The sequence below is a fragment of the Phyllopteryx taeniolatus genome, chromosome 1, assembly GCF_024500385.1.
Source record: "Phyllopteryx taeniolatus isolate TA_2022b chromosome 1, UOR_Ptae_1.2, whole genome shotgun sequence".
In the NCBI taxonomy this organism is placed as follows: domain Eukaryota; kingdom Metazoa; phylum Chordata; class Actinopteri; order Syngnathiformes; family Syngnathidae; genus Phyllopteryx; species Phyllopteryx taeniolatus.
In genome coordinates, this window is record NC_084502.1 from 18584049 (window position 1) to 18609852 (window position 25804).

The 25804-nt window shown below is 42.7% G+C and overlaps 1 protein-coding gene across 11 annotated transcripts in view; it reads right to left on the reverse strand.

The window, feature by feature from the left end:
* The window catches only part of tns1a (tensin 1a), a 67889-nt gene that overhangs the window by 15654 nt on the left and 26431 nt on the right, over window positions 1-25804 (reverse strand). For 9 of the 11 annotated variants that reach the window (XR_009789141.1, XM_061777643.1, XM_061777636.1 and 6 more), the window contains 13 exons: window positions 23889-23930; window positions 16789-16838; window positions 16132-16303; window positions 16002-16052; window positions 15819-15941; window positions 14640-14704; window positions 14239-14322; window positions 12748-12860; window positions 12598-12658; window positions 12443-12518; window positions 12220-12349; window positions 10728-10793; window positions 10513-10638 (listed from right to left, as the gene is read on the reverse strand). Coding sequence is in view for 10 of the 11 variants with exons in the window: in XM_061777643.1 (XP_061633627.1) it covers window positions 10513-10638; window positions 10728-10793; window positions 12220-12349; window positions 12443-12518; window positions 12598-12658; window positions 12748-12860; window positions 14239-14322; window positions 14640-14704; window positions 15819-15941; window positions 16002-16052; window positions 16132-16303; window positions 16789-16838; window positions 23889-23930 (1159 nt within the window). In the remaining variant the exon portion in view is untranslated. Of the gene's footprint in view, window positions 1-10512; window positions 10639-10727; window positions 10794-12219; window positions 12350-12442; window positions 12519-12597; window positions 12659-12747; window positions 12861-14238; window positions 14323-14639; window positions 14705-15818; window positions 15942-16001; window positions 16054-16131; window positions 16304-16788; window positions 16839-23888; window positions 23967-25804 lie in introns of those variants that run through there. The other 2 variants (XM_061777656.1, XM_061777666.1) reach the window with 2 other exon arrangements.

Genomic DNA, 25804 nt, shown 5'->3' on the forward strand with positions numbered 1-25804 from the left:
GTGCACTATTTATAGACAGTTTACAAGGCTAAAGGCACAGCTACCATTGCGTCACTGAAGACCAAATCAATCTGATGCGAATCAGTGTGGGTCCTGACCAGCACACAGAGCAATGAAATAATATTTCATCTGAACTGATGGACTGAAACAAATTATCCTTTGGGCCTTTGGGTAGGCTGTAAAAATTAATTCTCCAGTAGAACAGGTATTGGGAATAGAAGCCCTGCAGAGTCAAATCGGTGGCATACACAAAGAATGAACAGCTGACAATAAAGATACCTTAATGCCCGGCTTGCAGCTCAAATAGTAGTAGTAAGAGTAACTCTCACACGCACAAGAAAAAAAGTCATCCAGATTATCTGAAGTAGCCAGCACAAAGCAATGGAAAGACACGACACGTACACCAACAACAGCTGACTCGTATGTTGGGTGCGCCTCCATGGGACAGATGGTGGATCACTCCAACCGCAGTTATTTCAAACGTCATCACATCAGGAAGGCAGAACACCAGCTAGAAGAACAGCTTGTCCCTATGCTTGCTTCTTATGGCAAGGAAGGGGTCATAAGCCTATATCGTAAGTCTCAGAAAATTGTCATGAAAAATCCTCCTTACCTGAAGATGTGACTTTCCTTCACTCTCCCTCCCACAAAACAAAGTGACATAATTGGAAGAGGGAGCCTTCTCCTGTTGCTTCCTTCTCTGTGTCCTCCCATCACCAGAAATGTGTTTGAAGCAAGTGAGGTGGGGCTGCACCACCACTTGACTCTTCCCAGCAGCAGGGGAGTGGCTACACTTTGGACAGAACTCCCATCTGTTAGCCTTCTGATGCCATTGGTCAGGGTGGGGGGATCCCTTTATTCAAAGCCACCTTGAACGTCTATGGGCTTAACAAGGACTCATTTATTATATACAGTACTTTCTGCTCACACTGCTGTTAATACAGTTCATTGCATCTTCAAAACTGAAAAAGAAAAACTAACAAGCTGAATTTCCAGTAGGCTCTGAGCTGCATCCTCACACGAGCTGACTCATGGTTAAAAACATCACTCACAATTGTCCCCACTTGCCATTTAGAGAAAGCAGGCCTCAGCGTTGATAGAAAGAAGTGACAAACAATCTCAGGTATAACAAGACACCCCCCCCTCCGCACACACTGGAAAATAATGAATTAGCAAATATTACTTTAGCTTCTCTGGCCTCTTCCCACAGTCCAAAACATGTACAGTATTGTGCAAAAATCATTTTGCTTTTAAAATTACATTTTCCACAAAAATGATTTCAACATAGACAACAGTACTGGTACTTAGAAGGATGATACAATTAAGAAAGTTGTGCAAATTGTGAATCAGAATATGCCAAGCCTTGGATTGTTCACCCACTAACATGGAATGTGAGCTGGTCTAGACCAATGTGAAATAGGTTAGTTTTACCTTACTAACCCCCCATTGAACTTTGTAGTGAGGTGGTTAATGGGCCAAGAAGGAATTGTTCTGGTGATAATCCGAATAAAGGTGCAGATACATGGATTTATTTACCCATTTCAGTATCTATGGCATCAAGAGATCTCTCCACCCGTTCCAAAATAATAATGGCACCACCCATCTGTTTGTCATCCTCCATGAGCCAGGAAGTAAGCTGGCTAACTAACAAACAGATGGCCAAACACAAATACTGGGTCCAAGATTTTTTTAATCCGTTCTTGATGAAAATTCGGTATTGAAGGAGGTCTGCACTCTACCGAGTGACATTTTAGTTATATTATAAATATAAGTTATAAACAAATTCAACGATGGTGTGAGAGTAATGCACATAATGCGTTAACTGAAAACTACTTGCCCGAAATTGTGAATGTGGGTATAAATGGTTTTCTGCTGCAATTTATTAGTCCTGTGATGTACTGGTGACCAGTCCAGGATGTACGCCACCTCTCACCCTAAGTCCGCTGGAATCAACTCCAGCTTCCCTGTGACCATGAACAGAATAAGCAGTATAGAAAATCGATGAATGATGGTGCAATGTCAGTCGTGTGGCTTAAAGTAAAAGGTTCACAGCAATGTTTATGGCTCTGAGAAATCCTTTTGAAATATGAACACATGCTTTGCATCCAACTGCGACCACAAAAATATCAAATGGCGCTGCAAGGCACCTAGCATGCACTTATCACTCACATTAATGGCAGAGAGCTTCACATCATTGTAGCGGCACTCCAGCTGGGTATTAACTGCGGTGACCATGATTTTGTACAAACCGTATGTCACCCAAATGGAATACACAGGCTTCCCTGGGCGCCATTAAATCATAGCAGCAGACCTCAGATTAGATCAGGTAAGTCACCCGGGCGGTGTGCCATGCTCACCAAATGGTGGTGCACATGTTTGTTCACCTTGTGTATTGACGCTTGTTTTTAAACGAAAGGTGCCAGTTGCAGACCGACACACTCACTCCCAAACACAAGTGGGCGTCTCACTGGCACGTCACGGACTTGGCAGCCATTAAAAAGCCATTTCCACAAATGTGGCTAATGGTTTGTTATAAATAGAAGCAGTTGAGCACTGTGTGCCACTGCTGTGTCAATAACCCACCAGGGAAGTGGAGCACATAGTAGTGTGCACATGCAGTTAGGTCCAGAAGTATTAGCACTGTGAGTTTTTGTGAGTTTGCCTTGCTACACCACCACAATAGATTAGAACTAAAACAAATTGTGATTGAAGTGTAGACTTTCAGCTTTAATTACAGTTAAAGAAAAATATACCAATACATTTACCATTTTTTGCCTTCAAAAAGTGTTGAGTTGCTTTTTACAATCCTTTCCTTGGTGAATGAACACTTCACAATGTCAACATTCACTTAATTACCAAAAGTATTTACTCAACTGCCTTGTTCCACATGTGATTTTAAGTGATATTCTAAATCCATCCATCCATTTTCTGAGCCGCTTCTCCTCACTAGGGTCGCGGGCATGCTGGAGCCTATCCCAGCTATCATCGGGCAGGAGGCGGGGTACACCCTGAACTGGTTGTATTCTAAATCCATATGTTTTAATATGATGTTGATCTACCCTTTGCAGCTATGACAGCTTCAACTCTTGTGCAAAGGCTTTCAACAAGGTTTAGGAGTGAGTTTATGGGAATTTTTGCCCATTCATCCTGGAGCATATTTGTGAAGTCACATACTGATGTTGGATGAGAAGGCCTGGCTCATTGTCCACTCAAAATCAACCCAAAGGTTTTCTGTCGTGTTGAAGGCAGGACTCTGTGCAGGCCAGTCAAGTTCATCCATACCAAATTCTCTCATCCATGTCTTTATGGACCTTGCTTTGTGCACTGGTGCACAGACATGTTGGAACAGGAAGGGGGAGTCCCCAAACTGTTTGACTGTCCAAAATCTCTTGGTGCAGCATTCAGAGTTCCAGGGGCTAATATTTTGGACATTTCCAACTTTGTGGGAACAGTTGGCGATGGCCCCTTCCTGTTCCAACATGATTGTGCATCAGTCCACAAATTAAGGTTCATAAAGACAAGGATGAGAGAGTTTGATGTGGATGAACTTGACTGGCCTGCACAATCCTGACCTCAACCCTATAGAAACTTTTGGATGAATTAGAGCGGAGACAGAGGCAGGCCTTCTCGTCCAACATCAGCATGTAACCTCACAAATGCGCTTCCGGAAAAAATGGTCATAAATTCCCATAAACACACTCCTAAACCTTATGTAAAGCTTTTCCAGAAGAGTTTAAGATGTTATAATTGCAGAGGTAGGACCGATGTCATATTAAGACCAATGGATTAATATCTGAGTCAAGGCAGGTGAGTCAAAATACATTTAAAACACGGTGCAAACTACTGTTAACATTCAAGCAGAGAAGACATCTAAAAAAACTATGATGTTCTGAAATCAGATGCTGTGCACATTATGTGAATGTAGCAGAATGTTGGGAAGAGAAAAGTATTAAGACGAAAAGGAAGAGCTCATGAGCCGAAGTACGCCACATCATGTGTCAACCAGGGTGGAGGAAATGTTATGGGATGGACACGTACTGTATAACTGATAATGGAACAGCCTCAGTGGTCACACTGACAATGGAATAGAATCGCAGCCCGGTCTGTTCCCATCTGTGCTGTGGGGTGACATGCACCCCATACACTTCAACAACATACACTTTATTGCCAAAGGTACCTGCAAGTGAAGGTGTCTGGAGATGGTCTATCAATGCATTCCAGGGATGAAACTTGGCAATTTGGTTATGCCCATAGACTCCAGACTACAAGTAGTCATGACCACTATTAAACATTATTGTTATATAATTTTTATGTCAAATGTCCAAATAGGCGGCACGGTGGCCGACTGGTTAGAGCGTCAGCCTCACAGTTCTGAGGAGCGGGGTTCAATCCCCTGTCCCGCCTGTGTGGAGTTTGCATGTTCTCCCCATGCCTGCGTTGGTTTTCTCCGGGCACTCCGGTTTCCTCCCACATCCCAAAAACATGCATTAATTGGGGACTCTAAATTGCCCGTAGGTGTGAATGTGTGTGCGAATGTTGTTTGTTTGTATGTGCCCTGCGATTGGCTGGCAACCAGTTCAGGGTGTACCCCTCCTCCTGCCCGATGATAGCTGGGATAGGCTCCAGCACGGCCGCGACCCTAGTGAGGAGAAGCGACTCAGAAAATGGATGGATGGATGTCCAAATACTTTTCAGTCAATGAAAATTGACATCTACAAAAACATTTCTCGATGATTAAACTGAGTCCACACTTCCGACGTGTAATGGTCTTATTTCAAATCCATTGTGGTGGTGTAAAGAGGCAAACTATCCAAAACAAGTATCTAATTCAGGCATTGTCCAAATACTTCTGGACCGAACTGTCAACAAGTCCCTTTTTGTGCTTTCCTGCGAGAGGTAAACAAAAACAGGTCAGTGGGATATTCACATTATATAGAAACATATAGTCTTATAAATGAGATGATGGATGATAGATGCGTAATGACCTTACGAGAAGGGCCCAAACCAATTATTATTATTTTTTGATGCAAGGTTTATATAGTAGTGCCGCATGCATGGCCTAATCTTGGAACCATGCTATATATACAGGTGTGTATGTCATACACCTATCTTTGGAAGATAGACCTGCAGTTTAAATTTGATTGGATGTGGTGCATTATTTTTCATTTAATTTTTAAAAACTTTTTTTTTTCCACTGATCTGTGCTAGAAAAACCTCAGTCTGGAGCTTTACCCTAAAGCAACTCAAACCTCAATGGCAATGCAAGAGCGCAGTAAAACTGCATTTTGCCTTGGAGGAAAAAAACAAAAACAAAAACATCTGTAATCTACACAAAGATGGATACTGTGCATGTTAGAGTCATCCAAAATGCGAAAGATAGAGGTGGGTGTTTTCCTTCAGCGTGACGACATCTTAAACCGGTCACAATTATACACACTGACAGGCCATGGCAGGAATGTGAGGACCCAATGATGTCATCTCGCAACGGGATGTGACATTCAGCTTTCATATCGCTGTGACGACAGCCAGTCTGCATGCCTGTAGAAGGTGACAGGGTTTGACTGACAACTGGCCGATATACAGGATCCTACACACTTGCTCGTGTCACATTAACCTGCTAAAAGCCCATCTTGCAAAATCCTCAAGGGAACAAGTACACAGTATGTCCAGCCATCCATTTTCTTCCGCTTATCCAAGGTCGGTGTCGCGGGAGCAGTAGATTTAGCAGGGAAGCCCAGACTTCCCTTTCCCCAGCTCTTCTGGGGGGATCCCGAGGCGTTCCCAGGCCAGCCGGGAGACATACTCTCTCCAGCATGTCTCCTCCCGGTGGGACGGGCATGGAACACCTCACCAGGGAGGTGTACAGCAGGCATCCTAATCAGATGCCCGAGCCACCTCATCTGGCTCCTCTCAATGCGGAGGAGCAGCAGCTCTATTCTGAGCCCCACCCAGATGACCAAGCTTCTCACCCTATCTCTAAGAAAGAGCCCAGACACCCTGTGGAGGAAACTAATTTCGGCCACTTGTATCCGAGATCTGGTTCTTTCGGTCACGACCCACAGCTTGTGACCGTTGGTGAGGGTAGAAACGTAGATAAATTGAGAGCTTCGCCTTTCAGTTTAGCTTCTTCTTCACCACAACGGACCGATACAAAGTCTGCATCACTGCAGATGCTGCACCGATCCGCCTGTCGATCTCCCATTCCATTCTTCCCTCACTTGTGAACAAGTACCAGAGATACTTGAACCTCTCCACTTGGGGCAGAATCTCATCCCTGACCTGAAGAGGTCAGGGGATTACCCTGTTCAGACAGGGCACCATGGTCTCAGATTTGGAGGTCCTGATTTTCATCCCAACCGTTTCACACTTGGCTGTGAACTGCTTGAGTGAGAGTTGGAGATCAGGGCTTGATGAAGCCAACAGAACCACATCATCTGCAAAGAGTAGAGATGTAATACTGAGGCCACCAAACCGGGCCCCCTCTACACCTTGGCTACACCTAGAAATGTTGTCCATAAAAGTTATGAACAGAATCGGTGACAAAGGGCAGTCTTGGCGGAGTCCAACCCTCACCTGAAAGTGAATCCGACTTACTGCCGGCAATGCGGACCAAAATCTGAAACTGGTCGTAGAGGGACAGAACAGCCCATATCACTAGGGTTTGGTACCCCATACTCCGGAAGCACCCCCCAAAGGGCTCCCCGAGGGACACGGTCGAATGCCTTCTCCAAGTCCATAAAACACATGCACCCTCGAGGAGAGCATGTCAAGTATGTCAAGTTTCTCTATTAAATAGTGGACATTTGGACATCAGATATGACATTTGCAGAGATATGACATCACTAAGTGTCACCCTTTGAGCATCAGTAACTGACAGGGTCTGGTTTTAAATTAGCAATGTCTGCCCACTCCATGCATCAGTCACTCTTTAGAGGTAACGTTATGTGACCGTATTGGTGTCACCCACCAAGACGACTGTCAGGGTGATGTCATGTGTAAGACATGTCTGATTCACATTCATCTCCATGCTGCAAGGACATACGATCAGCAGCAGGTTGACTCCAAAATAACCATTCAGAGGAGAAATGAGACATTAAGAGATGAGGACAGTTGCGGCAGGGTTTCGAGGGCTGGTGGGATCTGAACCTGCTGCTGCAGCTCACCGTGCTGTCAGCGGCACGTCCAGCTCCAAGCATTTTGTTCTCGTGTGACACACACAAGCACACATTTAAAATACTCCACCGCTCTCAATTTCTGCAGACTTAAGTGGGTCCAGTATATTTAGTTTGTTTAGTCCGTAATGTACAGGTATAGGCTACTGTAGGTTTGACCCTGGAGTGCCAAGGAATAAGGGTTTGCGTGTTTCTCTGAGTTATTTCACGCCATGTTGACCATCTGAAATAAACACTTTGTATCATATTACAACATCGAGTAAAATATGTAATTCATGTAAAGCCAAGCCCGAGTTTATTTTTTATTTAAGTGATTATTTATTGCCAATGACAAACATCAACAATGACATGGCTGACAACCAGATTGCAAGATAATAAATGTCATGAAACACAAGCATTAATGTGAACAAAAAATTCACAGTTACACTCACCACCCAAAGAAAAGTCAACTAGTCTCGCTTGACGTTTTGTTTCCTTTAATCAGTCTTTGGAAATGCACAACAAAATGACTTGAGTGGCTCAATGCATAAAACTGGCGGCGTCTGCCTCGCCCTGTGACCGTCCGTGTCCCTTTCTGTCACTGTCCAGCTATTCCAGACATGTTTGGCCCGGTCAAATAGGGGAGGGGTAGTAAACAAGGAGGACGGCCTTGCTGGCTTCTGAACAATACACACAAATTCCAGTGCTTCGTAACATATCCATAGCAGCCATATTTAATACTCCCTCTCTCTAATAATACTTAATTCATGCATATGTTTGCTTTATGTGTCTTGAAAAATCAGGTGCATGCATTTAAACTAGACAAGTTTCTGTTGTTAATACAACAGCTTGTGAAACTCTTAAAGTAACTTATACAATTGGGCTGTGCACCGGCCCAACCGCGGCTTTTTGACTGCAGTGGAAGCGAGGTCGACAGCCGCCGGGGACCAGGGTTATTTAGCGGAGCAGTCACGCTGACTCACACGCTCGCATTCCAAAGTAAAAACTCAACAAGCTAATAACATCATCTATGCACAGACACACACAGGTGAATGCTAACAAGGAGCACTAACGACACTGTAGCATCAGGGGCTTATGAGTTAGAATGAAAGCAACAAGCATCCTAATCCAGCAGACTCTTTGAAATACACCATTCCTTTGCTGAGCTTTTTCAACTCCATGCCCAAGGTCAGTGTTAAAAATGGCACCAGGGGGAGTAAAGAGACATGCATTTAGAAATCAACACCTGAACCCCAGCACAAATGAACTAGTCTGGCTTCTGCAAATGACCACTGATGAGTGATTGGTGTCGGCTGTGCCGCGACATGTTGAATCCTATTCTCTGCCATACAAGATTTTCATGCAGTCACCGTATGCTGAGGTCCAGTCTGTATTTCACACCTAATTTACATTGTCAGTGGATCCCAAATGTTCCCCCAGAAAATTGCTAAACCTTTCTCGGACGCCAGCCTACAAGTACAGTGGTGCCTTAAGATATGAGATTCATTCTTTGCATCATTTTATATGTTATCAAAAACATATAGTAGTAACATTAAATCCAATGCAAAGTAGTGTTGCACAAAGTACCGGACTGAAGTATTTTGAAATAAAAAATAGCCCGTTTTTTTTTAGTACTGGTTAAATTATTATTATATATTTTTTTTAAATGCAACAGCGCTCATATGGTGTCTTAAAGGCCAGTATACAATAAGCCGACAGTCAGCCAAAAAAATTCTGTCTCCCGGAAAGTTAGAAAATGCCTTTAAGTGTGGCCTGAGGGACACGGGCTCTGTGTGTGCGTGCGACTGTGTTGAAGCCGAGACAATAAATGGCTTCAAACTGTCGACTACCTCCTGCGTCTTGAAAGTGCACGGCGGGTGGGGTGGGGACTGGATCCCCCCGTCCCCCACCCTCCTCGAACCGCCACTGCCGAGCGCCTTCAGTGTGTCATGTGTGCGTCCACGTAACAGCGACATATCAGGAAAACTTAACTGTTTCGTAGAAATAGTGACAGTCAGCTTGCGGCTGTGTGAGACGCACGAGCCACAGACATGTACTTGATTGACAGCTGAATGGAAGCAATAAGTGGACATGCCCATACAGTCCTGCAGCTTGAGAGTGGGCTTTACTTTTCATGATATGGTAGCCTTATTTTATATCCATCCATCCATTTTCTATACTGCTTTCCACACTAGGGTGGCGGGCATGCTGGAGCCTATCCCAGCTGACTCTGGGCGAGAGGCGGGGTACACCCTGAACTGGTCGCCAGCCAATCGTATAAACAAACAACCATTCGCACTCACATTCACACCTATGGGCAATTTAGAGTCTTCAATTAACCTACCATGCATGTTTTTGGGATGTGGGAGGAAACCGGAGTACCTCGAGAAAACCCATACAGGCATGGGGAGAACATGCAAACTCCACACAGGTGGGGCCGGATTTCAGCCTAGGTCCTCAGAACTGTGAGGCAGATGTGCTAACCAGTCGTCCACCATGCTGCCCTTATATTATATAATTGGCAATTTTTTTTAAATCATTCAAATTGGCAGACTTGTTAACAAAAATGTTGTGTGTCAAATCTAAAAGACAGACAGTCATTTTGGCAGAAAATAAAGAAAATATGCCTGAGAGTATTTTTATATTGTCTGTCTACATGTGTTACGCCATGTTTTGTGTTCAAATATCCGTTGCTTGAAGGGGTATAACACTAATGCTATTTGTTAGCCTGTGTATTGCACTTTGCATTCTTTATTACCATTAAGCTACGTGGAAGCAAAGCTATGTGGTTGTTCGAAAAACAAAACGTGAAATTCTCTTTTTTAAGTTTAATCTGACAATAAACAAACTAGAAGTGGCATTAAACAACTTGAAGCCTCTTTTTTGAAGAATTGTTCACTATGCCAAACCGCTGCTTATTGTGAGTTCACTGCCACTATCCCATACAGCACTCATTTCTCAAAATGTTCTCAAAAGACAAACTAAAAGTAAAATCGGCCAAACGACAGCTCGTATCTGAACAACTTGAAAATTGGGTCATTCGTATCTCAAGACCACTATTATTTAAAGAGCATTCCACGAAGATGGGGTAAAAGCAAAGTCCTCCACTTTTCCTGGACAGCCGGAAGGCTTAAATTTGAGAAATTACTTGCCAAGAGGCTTCCTGCAGAGTTCCTGTTTAAATAGGAAACAATATGCAATTCCTACTGACCTTCTTGAAACACAGCAACTTCCACAACTTCGCTGTGAGGAAGTCCATAAAACTAAAATTGGTCTTTTTATAGTAGTAAAGTAGTAGAAAAGGATTTGGCACCGCATTGGCTGCCAGTGAGATGACTGCAGTACTGATATGTATGCATACCGTGTTGGTTATCCGCGGCCCCCTCAGAGCGATGACTGAGGTTCTCATACGAGTCCCAACGGATCAGAGGATCCTGAGTGTTGTAGTCCACACAGACGCTAGGCCCATTCTCCAGATGGCTTAGACCTGAGGAACACATTTCATTATGGGGATGTGGCACCTATATTTTTCAACAAGAAGCAGTTTATCTAAGCAGTTAGATAAAAACATGCTACCTTTGATTTTCTGTGGACCGTATGAAAAGACGAACTCCACCTTCCCATACTCAGGGAACCTGTCATCTGTACAAAAACACAATTTACTTTAAAAGAGTGGACAATCCCTACTCCACCCCCCAAATAATGATAATAATTCTGTAAATAAATATAAACTAAGTGAAGCTCCGCTATTGGTGGGAGATAGGTAGTGAGCCCAGCCACAAATAACGAAAATCCGTGACAAATTGACACCTACCCAGAATGTTGTAATTGCCTGTAGATGCCACAAGATGGCAGCAAAATTTTGATTGGCCCTTGACCTGAGAAAATGAAGCCTCTTCCCTCAGTTTGACGAGAGGGACTAAAACTCGGGACCACCTGTATGTCAAATGCCAATGTGAAAGGAGCTCTTCATGAATACTTTAATTAAAAAAGAATAGTATTTATTTATGTATTAATTTACTATCATTATTGTTGCTATTAGTATCATTCTATTTGTTGTATTTTATGTTTGCGCTTATGCACAGAACTTTGTTATGGCTGCCATTGTTGAGTTGACTTCAACATAGTTGCTTGGCATAGAGATGCCAGCAGATGGAACCAATGCAATATTTTTATATTAGACACAGCTTTGGTCAAAAAAAAAAACTGAATAAAGTGAGTTTTTGGGAGTAATGGAGGATAGGTTCCCCCAAAACATTTCTGAGTCAGCACATTTGCAAAGTCTGACCCGTGAATATGTGGCTGTTCACTGAAGCATGTAACTTTATAGTCCTTGAACTTGCTGCAGTCACTCAGCTGGGCCCACCACTGGAGTACCTTATTCATTCTAAAACATCCATCCATCCATTTTCAACACCGCTTATCCTGGTTAGGGTCACGGGGCGCTGGAGCCTATCCCACCTGACTTTGGGCGAAAAGTGGACTACACCCTGAACTCGTCGCCAGTCAGTCGCAAAGCACATATAGACACGGACAACCATTCGCACTCACATTCACAACGTCACTGAGTGAGAACTGAACCCACGCTGCCTGCACCAAAGTCAGGCGAGTGTACCACTACACCATCAGTGATTCATTCTAAAACAGTGTTTCCCAATCTTTATTTATTGAGTCAAGGTACCTTTTTTAACAAAGAAAAATGATGGCACACCATCAAATATAAATGTCATAAAATGTGTTGTTATGTACCTTCTGCCATAAAATGGAAGAGTGGGTCACTGGTGACCAAAGATATATTTTTTTGTAAATGAATAAGTTTCAGACCAATTAAGTGAAATTTGATAATTTCTTGCAACAAACCTGATGATCTCTCCCAGCCCATTACTGTGCCATGGCACACTGGTTGGGAAATACGGCTCTAAAAGCTGTGAACTGTAACAACTATCAACTTCTCTTTGAATGTATTACATACAACTAATTTGTAAACACTGCCAATCACAATATTGGGTGACTTCAATTCAAATTCAACATACACACATATGCAGTAACATTGATTTTGCCATATTACCTTTGAATGTCTCGTCCAACTCGCTCTTCCCAAACACCACTCCGAGATCATGGATGGCGCACGTGTGGAACTGCACCCTGAACACAACATCCCTGGTGGGGTTTCTGTAGCGCTTGTGGTAACACTTGAGCTGTGGCAGGTGAATGTGGAAAGATTATGTGTTGTGTGATGATAACACAGAAAGATCAAGCATGAACAGGATAAGAGTGGCGGAATCGCTCACCAGGATGTCGCCCTTTAGCAGGAGGCCTGGCTCAATGGTGATACAAATGCTGGTGTTGCCGTCTCCCTGTACATTGCTGTGTGACAACAACAAGAGCATCTCATAAAAACAAATTGAAATATGCAGCAAACTGAGAGGTACTAATGATTCCATACTATATTCCTGACGTATAGACTGGCTGCATCGCCTGGTAGATCTTCAGGAATGGACGGCAGCCTGGGCACGACCAAGAGGGAGTGGACATTTAAACACTTCTTTCTCACTCCCCAAAACTGGCTCCAAATATTTGCAGTGCAGATACTTACCTCCTTTGGATTCAAAGTTGGGAATTCCATGCATGATGACATGATGCAGGAACAGAGGCTTGTTGTTGATTTTTATGTGGCCAGACAAAAGGCCGTTGAAGTATTTCACATACCTAAAGAGCAAAGAAAGAAGGTGTGACAGAAGTAGACATTGAAGGTAAGTAACTGAAATGATCTGGAGCCGATGACTTTGGGCAAGAGGCGCGGTACTAACTGGACTGGTCACCAGCAAATATAGCACATCCAGACAAAAAACATTTACATGCATACCTATGGATTAGTTAGAAGCATCAATTCACTCAAAATATACATGTTTTTGTAATGTGGGAGGAACCCAGAGCCTCTCGACAGTGGGACAGACGTAGTAAACATGACAGCACTGTTCCTGCCTGAGCCTACGTCGCACTAAACAAAACAAATAATTGTATGAAATGAAAAAAAATCAAACACAAGCATCTTTTTCCCCACAGTCAGTCCTCCTGTTCCTGTTTTCTGTCATTAATCCAACTGTAATCCCACTCCGGTCCACTGTGGAAAGTGTCTGATTGAACTTGTGTGTACAGAGACCAGCTGGAGGTCTGGTGAGTTAACCTGGCCCGGTTGCTAACCATTGCTGTAAGGAGGGTACCCGACATGACCTTGAACGTGAGGAGGCTTTGCTCTGTTGATGGAAGCCAGATGGTTTAGCGAGGTGGGATTTCACAGAAGGAAGGGCAGTAAGGAAGGGCAGTAAGGAAGGGCAGTAAGGAAGTAAGGAAGAAGGAAGGAAGGAAGGAAGGAAGGAAGGAAGGAAGGAAGGAAGGAAGGAAGGAAGGAAGGAAGGAAGGAAGGAAGGAAGTGCTTGTGATACACGCATACACATCGACCACCTTTTGGAATTCTGGTGCATTAGTTCTACGTGTTGAAAGATATGTACAGTATAACTTGCTTCACATTCTGTAATGTCATTTTTGATATCTTAATTACAGAATACACTTTTGTTTTATACTTTTACAAGCACACAGCAACTAAACTCCTCCCAGTTTTAATGCCTCACATTCCAAACTATAATACCAGGCAAGTGAGGGCAGAGATAATTACATCTGAAACGGGAAATTGCAGCTTGGCCAAGGATGAGCCGTCAGACTTGGAAGCTATGTTTGTTTATTCACTGTCACCTTCTTCTTATCTCCCTCCTGTAAGTTTTTTTGATTCCACAACATGCTTGATGACATCATCTCACTGGTGGAAAACAGGCTTAACTACACTCTCTTGAGAGCTCTCTTGGCATGAGTGGAATCCCTCAAACAAACACAGTGGATGCCATGACATTTTCACACAATTATCTCGATTCAAACTAAATTGCAGGCGAGAAAAACTTTTCCTGTGTAAAGAAATGGACCCCATTTCTACCAGTCATTGGAAAATTATGTGGTTTTGAAACATAGAGTGCATACTTTCTACTGTGTGATAAGCATACATTTTCAAACAGGAAGTGAGGTAACAACTAACCTTCTCTGCGACGGCTGACCCATTGGAAGTGCTTTGTCCTCATAGAAACGCCTCATGGCGAACCTGTCCAAGGCCTGGTCAGCACTGCAAATGTACATGATGAAATGTAGATGAACACAGGGGAAATTTTTGAAGAATAAATCTGCAAAGTTTCAAAGTATCTCTAAAGTTCTAACAACATCTGGCTGCATTAAAGAATGATGACTCATCTGAGCTGCTCGCTCTCAGAGAACCGGAACAATAAACCAGCGGGGATGGCTTGTTTTGCCACATTAATCACACAGCAGACTCACATACACCTCAAGGCTTTCGAGACTGGGGGATCAAAGTTGAAGTAAAAAAGCAGCATTGAACAACACCAACAATCATGAGGTAGCGAATTCCAACAAGGTGTTTACTACCTTGCCGATATGTTGCTGTAGTGCATGTAGGCAGCCACTACCACCCCTGTCCGACCTCGGTTTCCCTAGAATACCAAAGAGGACACACTGTACAGTATTGTAATGCATACATACACGTTATAAATCGTTAGACTACTAATATCATAATTGCCCAAGTTATTTTTAACTTACTGTCACAAAATCAACGATTGCTAATTTTTTAATTTTTTAGATTCTCAGTCAACGTCATGGAAACCCACCAAAATTGAATCAAGGAAGCCAGACGTTTTTTTCTTGTTTTTCAAAAATGACTTTGGCAATTACCGCAAATTCTCGTGTATACTCCGCACCCATGTATAACGCGCACCCCCAAAGTTGGCCTAAAAATTCTGGAAAACCGTTCTACCTATGTATCATGCATTTTTACAATGCATGATTTTGCTTCTAACCATATGATCAAAACGAAGTATTTTTTCAAAGAATTATACTGAAGTTAAGCACTTTATTTGAACATGTAATACTTTTTTTATTTATCTGTTCTTATTTTGAAATTCACAGCCTTACTTTTATTTAGTAAATGAGAAAACACACAGTTGTGCTCATATTTTTGCTTACCCAGGCAGAATTTGTAAGATGGGTAAAAATTTTTAAAGAAAATATGAAGGGCTACGCGAAACACATTTAATTTTATTTTAAAGGGATTCAAATTAAACTATCAAGCATTTCAGAAAAGTATTATCATTAAGCAAAACATAACCATAAAGAAATTAATGATGGTTGTTGTTCAGTCATATTTAAAAAAAAAAGCAATATTTCACAAATTCTGCCAGGGTATGTAAACTTATGAGCACAACTGTACATACAGTATATGCAGTCCCCTGTCATATTGGAATGAAAGTGTAGGCTACACCTATTTCATAACCTCTCGGTGACGGCATATTAGAATGAAAGTATACACCGTTCTCATAACCTGTAGGTGGCAGTGACATTGGACTGAAAGTGTATAGCTTTTTCATGGCGGCATACATTTATAAAATGTGAACGCTTTTTCATTTTCCCCTATACCTATGTATAATGCGCACTATTGACTTTTGACAATTTTCTGTGGAGAAAAAATTACATTATACATGAGAAATTACGGTATGCTACATATTAGGCTAAGGAAATGTTGATTGGTTTGTTTGGTATGTATGACTTTACTTTGTTGTGAAGCACGACAACGTTGTGTGGGTCGCCATTGAGCCATGTGTCGATGGCCTTGCACATGCTGCAGATCTTGTCCAGCGGCGGTGCGTGGTGGTCTGGCCAGCCGAACTCCAGCACCTGCAGAGAACAAGTGAGTATGAACTTTCTCAAGTGTCATCTTTTACATCTTTTACGTACCTTGGGGTTTAATGTTGCTAGGTCGTTCCTCAGCTCGCTCAGGTTGAGCACCTAAAATCAGGAAGTAAAAAGATTAATGCATAAAAGCCCACAGGAAGACCGTTGGATGAATTTAAGGGGCATTCCTCACCAGGTAGTGTTCGCCATGTTTGGAGCGCAGCATGGCTGCCACCTCCTTCAGGTGGACGGTGTAGCCGCGCTCCTCGGCAGTGGCAGGGAAAGAGAAGGAGATGATCCTCTCTGTGATGTAGACCAGGTCAACTTCATAGCTCTCCTCCATGTCCTGGACCATACTCTGACTCCTGGGGAGGGCAAGCACCGATCAGGTGACCGCTTTACAATGTCATTGTGCACCGGTGCAGAGATTGTAATTGTTGTGACGGCGCATTTAGAAGCTTTTTTTAATTATTATTATAATTATATATATATATATATATATATATATATATATATATATATATATATATATATATATATTGTCCATAAATTATGACGGAAAGTACGCTAACATTCTTTATATTTCTTGAAAAAGTTTCCCATCATCCAAGGACGGACATGACCTCTCAGTAATGAGAGCAAAAACTGTTGACAAAAGTGCGAAATGGGAATACACATGCTTTAGGGGAAAAAGGGGTTCGTATCACACACATTTGTACATCTATCAACAAAATAGAAGTCATCCAGGATTCAATTCAAGTTCTCTGTTGCTTTTCTTTCTCATGATTTACATGTATATTTGGACATGTGTCTGTGCGTGTGTGGCATGACTGTGCATGATATGTCTTACCGTGACTGCTTTCGCTTTATTTCAGCACTCTTGCAGGACCTGGCTGACCCCTGAAGGGAGGAATGTGATAAATCAGCACATGCGCGTCAAGAATTGTTATACTGTACATATTACAGAATCAGATGTAACTTATTTGACAAACACGCCTATTTAAGGTGTTCATGACTCCTTTTTTTGGGAAGGGAGTAAGACGGGGATGCGGCAAAGATGACACTATCCTGCAAGAGCAAAAATGGGAAGCATCCTCTTTGTGCTTTGACAGGCACCAGATGTGAGAAATGCCTCAGACACTGCTTAATGAGTGGTGTTGCATTCCACATCACAACAGTCTGTTGTCTTGTAGCAACTTGTGTGCAAGCGGTTATAACTGCAGGACGGGACAACCTACAATGATCACGTCCAAATGCTTTAGTCTATATATTGGACGATTCTAAAGTGCTCAATAGAGCTTTTCATATAGTTTGAAAAACAAATAAAAAATAGAGGCCAGGGTAATTCTGGGTAGAAGAAAAGTGATTAAGTACCACTGACTTCTCAAAACAATCACAAAAACGTGTGTGTTGTGTTTGGGGTTGCACTGCCAGATATATCCTAATAGGTTTAGGTGTTTTTAGATTTACTCTTAAACAAATCCAAATTAATTTAGTAGAACTTTTGGGTGAGGAGGATAAATTCAGTGGATGTCAGAAATAGTTGTACAGAGAAGATCAAAAGACTCCCAAGGGGCGCTGGGTAGCCACTTCAAAAGGGACAGACTTGGAACTATGGCAAGATGTGGATTTATTTGTGGAAGACATGGTTGGGTTGTCTTTGAGAATTTTTGCCAAATATAGTGGCTAGCCAGCTAGCTAACGTCAGTTCTACAGTGTGCTATCCATTTCACCGTCAGAAGAGCCATTAAGCCAAGCATCAGAAAAGTCCATTAAATAGACAGTCCCTCAATGATCATGTTAACTATGTATGAGTTTCCACTACATCTACTTTTGATTCAACTTACCCGTTCTGATGTAAATTAAGGCCGGCATTCCATCTCCCTTACAAGCAATTTACCTCGAAACATTTTCTTTTCAACTGACACTTCACACACTCACACTACAGTTGTAGAGAAGAAGGGTAAAATCATAATTCAAGCCATTTTGACAGTTTTCTCAATAGCTCTGCCTTGGTCAAATAACATGGGTTTGTTTACGAGTGGGGCAATTGGAGATCGCTTGAGCTTTTCCCACGAGAGCATATGTGTGACATCATTGTGAAAATGAAGCTGGGCATAAGCCTGCTCTCCAATGTGGGCGGGGCCTACCTTGTTGACCTGGTGACCTGTACTCCACCTCCAAATTAAGCCCAGGAAGGTAAAATGCCTCCAAAAATAGTTGCCAAGTGGCATGGCTGAGCAGGTTGGCGGGTGCTTTTTGTTTTGAGTATCAATATAATTGAGAAAATAAAGTTTGGCATGGCATATCCATGTCCGGTGAGGTTGCATTCCACTTCATGCGAGTTTTCATGATGAAAAAAGATGCTACATGATGCTGCTTTCACCAACTGCGGAGGTTTGCCTCAACATACTCTCCCTCCTTTGCAGCTACTCCTCCCTCAGTCTCATTATCGCTCATTATTCCCAACTAACCCACCACAGTTTCTCCCTTTTTCCCCCCTCAAGTCAAGTGTTGATGTGCACTTCCTTTGCACTGTAAACATGCGCTGCTGACTGTAATTACTCTTCACAATAGAGGTCCTGAGCTCAGAATAGTTACAACCAACTTGTGTTGTCCTGGTGTTGCTGGAGCTGTGGTTGAACAGAGACTGAAACTGTCTCGATGTGCATGAGCCTGTTGTCTATACTATTTCTGGAGAAAGAAACAAAAAGAAATAAAACTCCTGACAGAACACTTCCATAACCCAGACAATCCCCACACAATGGCAGTTATGGTCAGAGTGCTTGGTTAAGTTTTATATGGATGTTTTCTATGGGAAAGGGAGAAAACAAAAATGTTTTTTTCCATCACTTCATCCGGGAGTGAATACTGTGGAACAATATGTATGGATTCTAATGTAGTATATTACATTTAAATATCAACTTGTCTTTTTCAACTTGTTCGCAGCAACTTTCTGTGAAAAATATGATGGAGATGATTAGAAGATTAATTTCGGATGTTTTTAGTGTTAGCATATCAATTTGGGTGCCATATTTCATCCCTGCTCAGTTGCCAAAGCATAATCTGAGTGTGGAGACATTTGCCACAGAGTTTAACCCATGAACTTGTGACATGGGCCAAAAAAAAAAAGTTTAGTGTAACACGTAACAACGAATACAGAAATTGATCTGAATATACATTTTGTGGAGACCGTTAACAACAAATGACAAATACGCTTGGGTGAATGAAAGCGGCACTGCATTTATCTGGTTTGTCTGTCCAATTGTGTCAGTTCACACACTTGACATTGGCACTTCATCAAACACAGATGTCAAGCAGTTTTCAGAAACAGTGGTTATACTGTTAAATATTTATGCTAATTGATTTACAGGAAAGCAAAAATTAACTTTTTTTGTCATACAATGGAACCTCGATAAAACAGCTATCAGATCAAACAGAGTGTCGGGACTGAACAATGTGTCCAAAAATAGTTTCCATTTGTCACTTAAACTGCCATTGACAAAGTCTGTTTGTGTCAGAATTGGCCGCTGTTATTTACTGGGGCTGTGGCGCAATGCAGGCACATAATGGGATTGACGGATTTCTGGGCCCAATTCCAAAAGACATGCCTCCTGTGCCTATGTGGCGGCCATGTTGGATGTGGGAAATTGATGCGGTGGTCATTTCATGATGGTTATATCTATTGTCTATTGTGCGTAGAGCGCACACAGCGAGAGAGAAAGAGAGACAGAGAGAGACAGACAGACAGACAGAGAGAGCGAGAGAGAGAGAGACAGACAGACAGAGAGAGAGAGAGAGAGAGAAAGAGAAAGAGAGATAGAGAGAGAGAGAGAGAGTGGCATGGCGGCAGTGTGAACTGAGAAATACAAAAAAAAAAGTCTCTGGAGTCTGGAACATGCTATTTTTGGGACTGTAATTTTTTTTTGTCAAGCCGTTCCCCTTTGGCAACAGATTTGGAACAAGGAAGCACATTAATTCCTCGCGGCTCACTAAAGTGACTTGCCTATGAGTATTGTACGTCAACAATGACACCATGACCAAGTACACCAGAATGATAAGTTTGGATAAAATGTGAAATTTCCAAGCTTTTCTTTAATATTTATTTACAAAAAATTTTTTTATTGTACTGGTCGTTTTAGGCGGCACGGTGGACCACTGATTAGCACATCGGCCTCACAGTTCTGAGGACCAGGGTTCAAATCTGGCCTTGCCTGTGTGGAGTTTGCATGTTCTCCCAGTGCCTGCATGGGTTTTCTCTAGGTACTCCGGTTTCCTCCCACATCCCAAAAACATGCATGGTAGGTTAATTGAAGACTCTAAATTGCCTGTAGGTGTAAATGTGAGTGTGAATGGGTGTTTGTTTATATGTGCCCTGTGATTGGCTGGCGACCAGTTCAGGGTCTACCCCGCCTTTCGCTCCGAGTCAGCTGGGATAGGCTCCAGCATGCCCGCGACCCTAGTGAGGACAAGCAGTATGGAAAATGGAGGGATAGATGGTCTTTTTAGGCCACGAAAAAAAACTCGCCCGGAGCGCCAGGCCAATGTACTGTATTGTGTTGGGTGTAAAAAAAGAACAAAATGAGGAAAAACGTGAAGTGGTCATCACCAGTGATCGGGAGAAGACGTTCATTCAAGGATGGCTTGAGTCATGTTCACAGACTTTTAATATGATACGGCTCACAAGCAGTCAAAAAAGAGGGTATATAGCCAGGTCCGGCCCTGGGCATAGGCGACATCGGCGGTCGCCTAGGGTGCCATCTTCTGGAGGCCGCACCCTTTTCCCCTTCAAAATGCTATCTAATAATAAAATAATAAAACTGGATTCTTAATCTCTTTCTCATGTAATAGAACAATATTACTGTTACTATCCATATTTTATATACAAGCGGCCGAAATGAGTTTCCTCCGCAGGGTGTCCGGGCTCTCCCTTAGAGATAGGGTGAGAAGCTCGGTCATCCGGGAGGATCTCAGAGTAGAGCCGCTGCTCCTCCGCATTGAGAGGAGCCAGATGAGGTGGCTGGGGCATCTGATTCGGATGCCTCCCGGATACCTCCCTGGTGAGGTGTTCCGGGCACGTCCCACCGGGAGGAGACCACGGGGACGACCCAGGACACGCTGGAGAGACTACATCCTTCGGCTGGCCTGGGAACGCCTCGGGATCCCCCCGGAAGAGCTGGATGAAGTGGCTGGGGAGAGGGAAGTCTGGGCGTCCCTGCTAAAGCTACTGCCCCTGGGACCCGACCTCGGATAAGTGGTAGAAAATGGATGGATGGATGGATATCCATATTTTGTGCTTCAGATGTGTTTACTGCCTGATGTATTGTAGTGTGTACATCATTGTGAGCATTTGCATGTCTGTTTAATTTGCTTGCAGGTGAAGGCCCAAGCATAGCCTGAAGTCCCCCTGACTGTCAGCCATCCTGAACTACAAGGAAATTCAAAGGCAACCCCTTTAGACCCTGCTGACTGGCCATCTCTTTCTGACAACGTAAGAGTAGAGTTAGTCACTAGAGGGCCATACCAGGTATCATCAGACTTTCAGTTTCCCAAAAGAGAAGATGGGAGAAGTTACCATCACCACCATTTTTATAGACATTTAGTGAATGGAGAAAAGGTCTTGGTTAGTCTATTAAAGAAAAACAACAACCTATACTGCTTCTGTTGCAAGCTCTTCCCCCAAAAAAACATTCAAACTAACCACCAAATGGAACCACAGACCAAACCATTATTTTTTTGCAAATCCAAGCTGCCTGTCTCCTATTTCTAATAACTTGGAAATTGCGCCATGGTTTGAAAATTTAACTTGTTCAAAACTGTGTGACCAAATTTCAGCCCTCTAAAATTGTATTTTAAGAGTTTATTCTTTGTTGGAAAACATCAAAGTCCAAAAAATGTCCAAAAGAAAATGGACATGGGATGCATATTCATGTAAATCCCCTAAATTCATTTGAAACAGTGGCGTCTGTATCGAGATGTGGTTTGTGCTGTTTCAACCCCTAGATGTCAGTAAAGCTTAAGGCATTGAGTTCTTTGAATATAGAAAACAGATTCAAATGTAACGGCATGCCCAATTAATATTATTACAAATGATAATACGAAATACTCCCTCTTTTGGCTGATAGGTATACTGCTCGCTCTCTGTTGGGGTAGGGGCAAATTTATTGATGTGACCCCATCGAACTCTGGAAACATGTAAAAATTACCAAAACTGTCCAGAACACAGGGACGAAGAAAAAATTGGGGGAAATGGGAGAAAGAGATGTCAAGTTGTTGCTACTTTTGGTTTGTCCCATTAGGTGTTGCAACAGCAAGTTACACGTATGCTTTGTTTGGCAGTGACGATCCAAAATGAAGAAAATGTTTCATATAATATTTTAAATTGTGTGGCACATTATCATACAAATTAAAGGCAATGTTAAAAACTATTGTTATTTGACTTTTTTGTAAGCGTTTGTAAATCGTTGATGGAGGGGGGCACCATATAAAATCTCCACATTGGCTAGGACCGGTCCTGTATGTAGCCCAGCAAGCTAGTGCTAACACTAAAAATTGTACGTAAACATGCTGGCGTTGTCGAATTTAAAGCGTTGGTAAACATTGGTTCATGCGCGCAAAAAAATTTTGACAAAGGCGTGCAAGTATGTTGACAATGGCAAGGACGGGAGGCAACGCGGACACAATACGCAATCCTATTGGTCGACGTCAAGGTGCGCTGTCGGAGAGCTGTCGTTGAATATGTCACACTACACGGAAGAAAAATTTAAAAAATCAAACATGCTAGTGAGGTGGATTTTTTCGCCTGTGGTTCCGAGTCGGAGGTCACCCGGGAGACCTGCGGCTTTCCGTCGGGCATGGGATGAATGAAGACTTCAAGACACTTGGCGTTTGGGCAAATCGATTTATTGAACAAGCCTTCGTGTCATAACAGCTGCTCACATTGCCAGAACAACGAAAAAGCCCTCGAAAACCCCTGGATCTCAGTTTATCAAGGTTTAATTCTATGGGCGTGGAATTAGCCCCTCCCTGGGTGCACCCGGCAGATGGCCGTTTCTCATGACCATATTTGGAATCACACCCGCCTGCTGGTGCCTCACCTTCTAGCTACGATCACACCCGGTTCCCTCATCTTATAAGATGCAAAACAATCCTCTTTGCAGACCGGGATGCCTGTTGTGAACCCAAGACATGTTACTATCTGGGCAGAGAATGAAAACCCTAATAAACATACAAATGGTTGAAGGAAGTCCTTTGATGTAGAACTTCAAAGAAAAGATGGTTGGCTTGAATACAGATCTACAAACATTTAGTCCTTGCGAAGGAACTCTGATTGTGGTACTATTAAAATATACTACACTAGACTTTTATCCTTTCATTTTGGCGTCGTAGGGCCAAATCGTTGGTCGTGGATTATGTCACACTACAAGATATGTTGTCGTTCCCGACCAAAGATGTTGGGCCCGATCTAGGAAATCGGCTGCAATAGCTAATCGGGCCAATATCGGCGCTAAAATCCTGTAGTCTGATCTAGGCATAAGGGACAATCGGCTATATCGGACAACCCCCCGCCCCTATTAGTCCGTTCTATCACTGTACATGAAATGTTTGAGATTATAAAGAAAAAAACAGACACCCTTTGAGCACCCTTATATTCACTTTTCTTCACTTTAGGAAAAGTAATAACATTTTATACATTTTTCATCATCCCTTGATATGGAATACAGATTATTCAGTTTTTGGAAATCAAAGCTATCATATGGATTGAGTTTTAGTAACATTTTATAACACACAGCTATTATTCTGAACACAATTCTAAATACAGTAAATGTTCATTGTACTTGCACAGAACTGACTATGTAGACTGACCTCCAATCAGCTGATATTAACAATGCACATGGGAACTCTGTGGCCTTTGAAATATGTGTGGAGCCAGAAAGACATGCAACTTACCGGAGTGTCTACATGCTTTAACGGCAGCTGAGGAGTGGGGGGCTGCAGAGAGAAACCAGACAGCCAAGTGGTTTGTCACTAAACACCAAATGGGGTCACGTTATCAGACTTTTATTTTATAGAGCATTATGTACCTACATATAGAAGTACACGGGGGTATAAAAACACGTGAATTGTGTGACAAACCCAAAAAAACAAAATGCATGCAGCCATCCAGCCCCGTATCTATCCAGGAAAAATTCATAGTTGAGTTAAGTACAGTGTGCTTAGTCGAGCTCTATAAACATGACTTGAGACTGTTTAACAGTCTGCATCGGTCATTTTAAAGGGCCTACATCCAAAGCAAACAAGTGCAAAGAAGTGACTGCTAGGAATGTTCCTAATTTGCTCAGCTCTTCAAATAACAGAAAGCATCCAGCAACCAGCACCAATTCTGGACGTGGTGCTCAATGTCACACTTCTGCATCTGACTTCGGACACAAAATGAGTTTTATTAACACGAGCATTAGAGCACGTTTCAAACTCAAGACCTGAGAGCCAGATACGGCTCGCCACATCATGTTATGTGGCCCGCTAAAGGAAATCATGTGCATCTACCGTATTTTCACGACCATAAGGCACACTTAAAAGTCTTAAATTTTCTCCAAAATGGACGGGGCGCCTTATAATGCGGCGCACCTTATGTGTGCACCGAGTTCCAACATCTATAAATGTTGTTGTGTGATGAGCGCTACGCTTGAGTTTTTTTTTAAGCATTTCCTGCCGACACGCTGCTTACACAGAGGAAAAGCGGACGTGGCTGAAGACAGGGGAAGGGTGCGTGAAGGGGGATGCTAAAGCCACGCCCCCAGTAGGGATATCGCGCCGGGGTGTTTTTTTGTAACCGCTCGACTGACTGTGAGCATTTCCGGGGTGTGCACTATGCAAAACAACATTGGTTTGGCTAAGGACCCCCGAAAATGTCACCTACGAAGAGACACGCTTACGAAGCACAGTTTAAACTGCAAGCTATCAGTTAGATCAACAAATCCATGGTTCGCAAGTCGAGGAAGCAGGAAAACGAGCTTCGCCAAGTCAAGAAGACGAAGCTGAGTTTCCAAGGAAAAAAAAGAAAAACAAAACGCGGAAACAAGGCGAGGTGGCCCGAGCTGGAAGACCAACTTGAGCAATGGATTCATGAGCAAAGAACAGCCGGGAGAAGCGTCTCTACAGTCACCATTTGACTGAGTGCAATAACTCGGGGCTTGCCATCATTCCGGGAGGCTTGACGAACCGCTGGACATCTGTGTAAACAGGGCGTTCAAAGTGAAGTTGCGAGTGGCGTGTCTGCTTGCACTGTTGTTCGAGCTTTCGCACGGCAACAAGACTGACTCGAACCTGGCGTGTTTGATTAAGAACTTGCCCAGTTGTTCATTTCGGATACAGAAGATGAGGACTTTGATGGATTTGTGGATGAGGATTGATAAAAAAATAACGTGAGTACATTGTTAAATACTTCAATAAAGTACAACCAAACTCAGTTTTGCTCCCGCTGCTTTTTAAAAAACATTGTTTTAGCGCGCATGCATGCTACCGTATGTTTTACCATGCCTGCGCCCAATAATACGGTGCGCCTTTTGTATGTGTTAAATAGAGAAATAGACCCCGTAACTGAGCCAGCGCCTTTTAATACGGTGCGCCCTATGGTCCTGAAAATATGGTACTTGTTGTTTCTTGCTAAAATGAATCCCAAAATTGCAAATTGTCTTCACTTTAAATAACACTTAGATATTGTAAGCATTTTTTGTTACCAAACCCCCTTTTAAAATTAATAGTTGAACAAACTATTTTTCTTCACTACTGTTTTCCATCAATTTGTTGTCTACATGGAATTGTTTGATGAGGCTCATACGGTTTCACAGTCATAACAGCCTTCT